At 39.2% G+C, this 9115-nt stretch overlaps 1 protein-coding gene across 1 annotated transcript; it reads left to right on the forward strand.

Moving 5' to 3' along the window:
* The first annotated feature begins 393 nt into the window (after nt 1–393).
* Nucleotides 394–836, forward strand: LOC138873252 (uncharacterized). The gene is made up of 2 exons (XM_070151697.1): nt 394–629; nt 746–836. Exons 1-2 carry the CDS (start codon nt 394–396, stop codon nt 834–836), a joined length of 327 nt encoding a protein of 108 aa, XP_070007798.1.
* Nucleotides 837–9115: the final 8279 nt, after the last annotated feature.

The raw sequence follows: 9115 nt of genomic DNA on the forward strand, positions 1-9115 counted from the left end.
CTAAAAATATGAAATGCCTCTCACAACCATTTTGGAGATTGATATTTCCGACGTGTAGGGCGTTGACTTCATGGTCCCTTTAGTGAGTTTTTGTGGAAACACCTACATCTTGGTCACAGTGGATTATGTGTCCAAATGGGTTAAGGCTGTCGCTTTACCCAACAATTAGGCGAGAAGTGTAGTGGCTTTCTTGAAGAAGAATATTTTCACAAGGTTTGGTGCTCCACGTGCAATTATAAGCGATGGGAGGGGGCATATTTTTGCAATAAGGCTTTTGAAACTTTACTTAGGAAGTATGGAATTACTCACAAAGTTACGACTCCCTATCATCCACAAGCTAGTGGGCAAGTGGAAGTCTCCAACCGGGAGATAAAGAGTATTTTGTCCAAAACGATGAATGCTTATCAGACGGATTGGTCCAAGAAGCTTGATGATGCATTATGGGCTTATCGGATGGCTTACAAAACACCTATCGGAATGTCTCCATACCGGTTAGTGTTCGAAAAAGCTTTTCATCTTCCGATGGAACTAGAGGACAAGGCAATGTGGGCTCTAAAGAAGTTAAATCTTGATTGGGATGTAGCTGCTAACTTGAGGGTTGCACATTTAAATGAGTTGGATGAGTTCTGGTACCATGCTTATGCGAGTTCGTCCTTGTACAAAGAAAAGATAAATATCTTCAGTACAAATACATTTTGAATAAAGAGTTCAAGGTGGGCAATCTTGTATTGTTGTTTAACTCAAGGTTGCGGATGTTTTCGGGGAAGCTAAAATCCAAGTGGAGTGGTCTTTTTGAAAATGTTGGTGTGACACCTTTTGATGCATCGGACTTGTAGAACAAAAATAATGAAATATTCTTAGTCAATGGTCACTGGGTGAAGCACTACTTGGGAAAGTTTGGAGACAACCACATGGTGGTGGTCATTCATTTCACTTCAGGGTATTTTGCTTCATGCCGCGACTTTAAATTAGGCTCTTCTTTGGAGGCAACCCATGTTCTTTTCTTTTTTATTATGTAGTGAGGTGTTATTTGCGTTCTAACTTGATTTGAAGTGTACTACAGGGATGAGTGTGACTTACAAGAAAGGTGGACAAAAATATGGCTATGTTTTAAAAATAAGCGGACCACACTTTACTTGTGCAGGCCGCACATTTTTATGTGCCATAATAGAAGAGCATTGCGGCTGCATATTTCTATTGTGGACCGCACATTTGAAATGTCAAACATACCAACTCTCTGAAGTTTAAGCTTGTCAGTGTGGAGGTCGATATGCGACTGCATGTGAAATCTGCGATCGCACCTGAAAATGTACGGACCGCACATGAAAATGTGCGACCGCGCTCACCTTTCTTTCCCTTCTCAAAATGTTTGTATAAATAGGTTCATTGAACATTTTTCCTTCTCTGAATAAAACATTTTTGCTCTGTAAATTTCTTGGAGATTTCAACTGTCCACACACACAGCCACCTCGATTAGTCACTCATTACACTCTCTCTATCTAGTATGCTTCAATTTCATGTTAACTTTTTGTGTTAGTTTAATTTGTAGATTTTTTAGTTCTTTTTAGGCCATCTATTATTAGAGTACCATTATGTGTCCATTGATCGGGTCCAAGCCTGCACTATTGAGTAGCAAGGATAGTTGATGCAGTTTTACCCAACTAGGTAGGGATCAAATTCACGGGGAGTTAATTTGTTTGGAGTTAGGTTTATATCTAAGTCTAGATGCGTGTTTTGCTCTTAATTATACTTCCACAAATTGTTGGTTTGTTATCTACTTCTACTTCTATTCTATAGCATGCAATATTTGAAACTAAGTACAATGCTTTTGTTGTTGATTTTCAAAGGTTTAACGGGACTAGAGTAGTGACTTCTACCTAGGTGGATATCTAACAGGTAGCAAAAATCTAGGACAATCATGTGATTAATTGGGGTCGTAATATAGCTGTCACGCCTGGGTACTCACTCTATACCTCTCGGTAGTTTGAGTGATTTTGCCCAATTTAGTTTTTTGTATTCATGCAATTCAAGTGATTGTAGCTCAAGTCGGGTATTACTATCTCTAAGTTTAACCCTTTAATTGGGGCTATCAATTTCTTGAGTTCACCCCAATTCCTTGTTAGCCTAGTTTTCCTAGAATTAGTCCTTCTTTCTCAAGTAAATACTAAGTCATAAAGGCATAAATCAGTGTTTGCAACCACTAATTCAATAGTTCTAGCAAGAACTAGGTTAAATATCACTAACTCATACACATTCAAGCCCTAAAATTCAAGACCCAACAAATACCCACACTAGGGTTGGGTCACAACCCTAGCTATGTGTCATGCCCCGAACCTGAGGGGCGAGACCAACACCCCGTGCCTCACCTATCCTTACGTACCAACTTGCGACTAAGGGACTCTGAACATATAATGTCATACTTTGGCCATGGACCACATTGTAAGACAATTTGCAAACGCTGACTAAACATCAATATAAAGCTGGGCCGACAAGACCGTCATATCTACTTACAGATGGCAACCAATCAAAATATACATACAAGGCGTACATACTGCACTTACTGGCATGACATGTCTACAAACCTCTACTGATGGATATACGATGATTGAAACAGGGCCTCAACCTACTCATAACATGAATATATATATACACACACACACAAGATGTACATAAAGCTCTAGACCCAGCAACTCTGAAGGGCATTTAGCTTACTGATCAAGCTGAACTCGGGCAACACCTAATGAGTAGGTCTACCCCTCTATCTATCTAAGCCTGCATGCATGAAATGCAGTGCCCCCAGAAAAGGGACATTAGTATAAAATAATGTACCGAGTATGTAAGGCAATATACTGAAAGCTGAAACTAAATTGATAATATAATAACTGAAATTAGCTAGGAGTCAAAGATAATCTAAAGATATGCTCACCTGTTGATACTAACTTAACTCTCTCAATATAGTAAATAAAATAGTCATCCGGCCCTATAAGGATCGGTATATATATATATATAATTAATCTGCCATAGTAGGCTCGCTCATAGGCGCTCGGCCATACTAGGCTCTGTATCTCGGCCAACTAAGCTCGCTCATAGGCGCTCGACCACATTAGGCTCGGTATATATCTTACCATCTGATTAGAGGTTGCCCAATAGGGGTCTGCCCATTGATTATAGCTCGATGGTAATGAAAATACTTTAATACTGTATATATAAACTCTCTTCTCTCTTGACTGAAAGGAGAAAATACTCAATTGAATATGAAGTCCTGATAAGGAGAATATTGTAACTTACAAGACTAGGAAAATATGCGTAAATTCCGGGATATGAATTTTTCTTTATGCCTTATTATCAAACTCGTGTAATTACGAGATAATGCCAAAATGAAGGAATAGCTTAGCCTTAACATACCTGAATCGATTCTCTTCTGCGAAAACATGTAAGGGCGGATCGATGTAGGGAAAAATTTGTATGATATTCTTGAGAAAGATTGTACCAGACTTTCTTTGAATTAACATTCACGTTGGATCTTGTAAGATTTCATAGAAACTTCACGTTGGCTCATTGTTATTTCTCTCTTAATAATATAGGAATGTTATTTCACTTAGTCTTAGAAAAGTTCTATACTTACTAATAGATAGACCATGTAGCTTTACGTTTAAACAAGATAACCCTTTTTGCCTTATGACTCATTTTATGTATTTTGCCACTTTGGCTTAGTTTATGCCATTTGGAAACCCCCAAAAGATACTTATCTACTTAATATTATAATTATCTTCATAATTAATTAATTATCCATATAATTAAGAATTATCTCAAATTACCTAGAATACTACTCACTTTTAACACACCTTATACACCTTACTGTCATGGTCATGTGGTACCTTATATGATACTAGTTCATAAGCAGCGGGTATTTTAGCTCGAGCCGTGTTTTATCCCAAAATATCAAACTTCGACGAACATTTATTTTCTTCAATTTGCATACCCTCTCATCTTCACGAATTTATTCATCACTTGTTTGAAATAGCATAATGCTTATAATTTCCAAATAATCCCATTCCCGATCTTATGTCGATTAACTTACGATGAAACTTTAACGTACGAAAAATGTGGGATATAACTTCTTATTACTGAGCTCTCATCAATATTTTATGGCGTACTTTCACGTATGAAAATATGAGGTGCAATACTATGGGTTTAGCTACTCATAGAAATTGCAGAAATCAAAGATAAACTAAAGATAAAATCCATAATACTAGATTAAAAGATGAAAAGTTAATGTTAAAAGATGAATCTAATACAAAATTGCCCAAAACAGAAAATCCAGCCATCTCACGTGCTAAACAAAAACAAAACATAACCTAAAAATATCAAAAATATCTATTTAACTAAGCTAAACTTTTCAGACGAAAATACCCTTGCAGAGGTTTCGCAGTCGCGTAATTTTTATCGCGGCCGTGTAATTCTGATCGCGGTCTACATTTCTTCACATCTGGGTTTGGGTTGAACCTTGTTTCGTATATCACGTACTTTCCATGCGTTCTCTTAAGAGACTTCCGTGGCTGCATAATTTAAAATCAGACCACCCTTCTCACTTTTGCCCACGGTCCACAGAATTCCAATCACGGTCGCGGTGGTACTTTTGCAGCTACCTCTTTCTGACGCGGTCCTGTTCATACTTGTGGCCGAAAACAACCTCTCTGATTCTCCATTTCGCGGACCGCATAATTATGACCACACCTGCGTTGATACTTTCACACCCACATTTTTTTATCGCGGTACGCATTTCACAGCTCTTGGCCCAATCTTGGTCTTTGTGCAAGTTTTGACTCCTTTATGAGTTGATCATGACTACTTTGGCTCATTGTGAACAATCCCTGCAAGTAAGCATATTGCATCAGTTTTTGGGATTACCTTTATGCATTTTAAGCCCAAAACACAAGTAAAAAAAAGCAAATAATGGTTAAAATCCCCACTTATCAACTCCCCCAAACTTAAGCGTTTTCTTACCCTCAAGCAAATAAGGTAATTCCCACCTCTACGAAAACAAAACAGAAGGATATTTCATCTGCCCTAAGGTGAATCAATCACGCATCAATTGGGACTAACAATTACCCTTAACACAAATAAATTATCAATAACACAAAACCTTTTGAGTACCATTGTTCTAATGCGAGACTAGAGCATCAAGAGTTGACTGAATTCATCAAGGAAGCTCGCGCTATTACATATGTCATTGTGGAACACAAGCTTTTCCTCCTCTAATATCCATAAGCAAATCTCACCTTAGATTGTAGCACTCAAAACAAGAATTGTGGAGAAGTACACTCAACTCTCTCAAGGGAATGTCACAAGTCCGGCTCTAAGAACCATAAGCTTGTCCCTTATGTAAATCACCACTAATGTAAGCTCACTCAACTCGAAATCATATAGGGCTTTTGCAGGAATGTAATGAAGGCTTTTGGATTAAGGTAGGACTTATTGGCATATGATGGTTTCATCTTTCCTTAAGCATTCCATTTTCTCATTTCGGCTCACACTTTCTTGGCTCTTTGAGTCATTATATTCTTCCTTAGGGGAGCTAGAGAGACACTCACTCTTTCTTGCTCATGACGATCATTTTTCTACTTTTCTAATCATTACATGCCTTTCATCATTGCTTTCATTAAATCCCTTCACTTTTCTATCTTTTTCACTTTCTTTTGACTTTTTGGCTTTTCTTTCTTTTCTTTTGCCTTCCCTTTTCTTCATTTTATACCTTTTATCACTTTCACATTCCTCGTCTCTCCCCCAAACTTATGCTTTTTTCAATTTTGAATTCTAAGGAAAGATCGGATGCCAAAAGAGGGTCATTATAGAATGAATAAAGGCTTGTATCATGGTTATTGAAAGAAAAAGGGTTTCGGCTCAAAGGAGTTGACTAGGGATATCATATTGGTAGGTTACAAATGCTTTCAAGTTTAAAATTGGATCAAGGAGAGCCTATAATCATTTCTCAAGTCGAGCTACACTTAGAATTTTGCCTAGACAAATATTCAAGGTAAGTTCTAAACTTATTGGCACGAGACTTGGACTTGCAATTCAATACCTCACCTCACAAGCTGTTGGATTGTTAAAGAGAATAGAGTCTAGGGCCCATAACAACCCTAGCTAAGATTGAGCATCACAAATGGCTCCAAGAAGCCACTCGATAATTGTTTAGTAAACACAAGAGTCTAAAGGTCACAACTAGAACTATTCTTTGCCAATCAACTTGTTTCTAACCATAAAGTCGAAGGTAAATGTGTTAGGCCTAAGTGAAGCCGGCTTGAGACACTTTTATTCATTACTACTATTTACACAAAAACATAAAGAAAAACAGACTCAATCCCTTAAGAAGGTTTTCACTCCATCCATCGTCGGGAAGAGCCACCTGGTTCACCCAACATCCACTTTTGGAAAGAATCGTAACAAAAACCAAAGGCTTATTGTTCTCATAAAATGTAAAAAGAAGTTAACAACTTAAAAATAAACTACTAAAGGAAATAAGAAGCTAGGAATAAAAATTATGAAAGAAGTTATGAAGTAAACTACGAAAATCAAAATGAATATATACAACTTGAAGTAAAGCGAATATTTTACATAAATGAAAATGAATATGTACATCAAATGGTAAAAATATATACATACCAAAATATGAAAGTAACGAATATATACATACCAAAAGCAAAAATAAAGAGAAGTAAAGATAAAGAAAAATAGAATCATGGTTATTACATACCAATGTCACCAAATCATCACCAATCAAAATAGATCACCTCCCCAAATAAGAGATAGCATTGTCCTCAATACTAATATCAAAATAAGATCAGGGAAAGGGTTAGAGAGTAAAGAAAAATCCCCATGTGGTATGCATGGGGTCTAGAACAAGAGTGGGGTCCTCGGACTGCATAGGATCAGTAGCTCCTTCCGAGTCCTCTAACTGTATCTCCAAATCCTATGACTAGGGGACCACGGTGTTGTAGAGTATCTGGATTATCTCCTTAGCACTATGTGTAGTAGCAGCTGGCTCCTCAGACTAGCCAGCTGCTGGTGTCTCATGCTCTGCTGCCTTTGTTGCTGGGACTTGCTCCTCCATGAGCAAATCCAATAGGATCTCTCCAGCAAAAGTAAACCTCTCTACCTCCTTCTTCAGCTACTCCACTGACTCCTTTGAGGCCCGACTCTTCTTTATCTTCATCATTTGCTTTCCCAAATCCTTGATGGTCTTACCCTGTGCATCCAAAGTCTTCAAGATCATCTTTTGGTTGTCCATGAGCTTCTTCTGGTTTTTCAGAAGCTCCTTCAATGAATCCTCCGTTGATGGAGGTACCTAAAGCTGTGTTGGGGGTGACTGTGCTGCTACTGCAATGGATAAAACACACAACTTTGATGTAGCTGCCTACATCCAGTTATTAATGCTGGATAAAGTTTGAGAAACTCGCAGTGAAGTCTAAGGGTAAGTGGAAGATGAGGGCACAGATAATGGTATTGTGACGGATGGCCCAGATGAATGAGAAGGCATGGTAGTTGAAGGACCCCCTGTTGTGGAAGGCTCTGACCCGGTGGCCACTACCCTAGGCTCTTTAGACTATCCAGTGGAGATAGCAGCTTTACCCTTTGCTTTAGGGTTATCTAGTCCTTGGAGGCTGTACCAGGAGAAGGGCTTTGCCTTTGTGTCATAATGCTTCTTCTCAACTCCTAGGTCCTCAAAATACATGGTGAGGAAGTTGGGTAGGGGTAGGATCTTTGTTCCTTTCCAATTGACTTTGTGATGTGATAGTATATGTTTCCTATATTGATAGGATACCCTGCCATGATAGAGATTATCAAGACTGATCGGGTAAGTTGGAGGACATTATCGTGCTGACATGGGTCTAGACGGCTGTATACAAATGTGGACCACCCTTTGGCTTCAAAGATGAGGGTGTTTCTAGCTATTAGGAATCCTACTGTGAGCCATGCCGGTGTTGTCCTTGGGGCTAATATCTCCGCCACAGGCTGATTCATATAGTGCCAGCTTCTCCAAGTATTGCATGGCTTCCACATCCTTGAAACCGGCATATTCATTCAACGTGTGCCCATCAAACCAGATCTTCAAATTTTGGACCTTTGTCATAGTGATGCCCTTTTTTATGTAGGCAACGTTTGCATAGAACTATTTGACAAGGTATTCATTAAAATTCGGAACTTTGCTGGTGAAGAACTTCCACCCTTTTCTCTCCTCAAACTACCTCTTGATATTTGGATTGTGGGTAAAAAGGTCTCTCTCTATGAACTCTCTCTCATGGGTGATCAACCTTTAGGGCCACCATTCCCGGAACTTTAGATATGCCATTTTGCTCAAAAATCTATCGGCCCATACCTTAGGCTTTCTGGACCTGGCCAACCCCCCAACATTGGTGTCACCCCCTTTCCCATCATCCTGGACATCGTCATCATCATCAACAGTGATAGGAGCAGTTGGTGAGGCCAAAGTTGTAGCAGGTGAGGAAGATGGTGTCATAGCCTCACTACTTTCCTCTGAGCCATCAAACGACTCAGAAGGAAGGTAGGTTCGTCAACTAAATGAACTATTTCTGGGAAATTTGTGGGGACATATGTTGGCACAGAGTCTCCTTCCGAAGCTTCCCGGGAAGATACATATTCACTAGTGTCCGAATGGTTTGCTGCTCTATCCGCAACTTTGATGGAGGCTCTTAACTTGCCAATCGACTTTTACATTGCTAGGGGTATCTTGGTCTTTCCTTTACCCCTGTCTCGGGAGGGTTCTGCCCTCCTTTTAGATGTATCACCTCTGCCTCTGGAATGGACCATTGTCTACAACATACAAGCAGTAAACTATAGTAAAAAAAAGGGCTTCACGCATGTGTTAAAATAGTACAGATGATATGCAACATTGCTTCTCAGAACAGGGCACCGCGGACCGCGTAAAAGTGAGTGTGGCTGCTAAGAACCCATCGCGGACTGTGAAAAAGTAAATGCGGCTTCAAAGAGGTTAGGTTCAGAAAACTAACCCTCTGATCTTGGTCGAACACGGACCGTGAAATAATGAACGGGGCCGCAACAGACCAATCGTGGACTGCGTAAAAGTAACCAC

This window comes from Nicotiana sylvestris, chromosome 7 (genome assembly GCF_000393655.2).
Source record: "Nicotiana sylvestris chromosome 7, ASM39365v2, whole genome shotgun sequence".
NCBI classification, from domain to species: Eukaryota; Viridiplantae; Streptophyta; class Magnoliopsida; order Solanales; family Solanaceae; genus Nicotiana; species Nicotiana sylvestris.

What these genes read in the sequence shown, in the direction of transcription:
- LOC138873252 (XM_070151697.1), top strand. Translation starts at nt 394, where the DNA reads ATGAATGCTTATCAGACGGATTGGTCCAAGAAGCTTGATGATGCATTA. An exon ending in AATGAGTTGGATGAGTTCTG is followed by an intron (nt 630 to 745) that starts GTACCATGCTTA and finishes GTTTAACTCAAG; the next exon opens with GTTGCGGATGTTTTCGGGGA.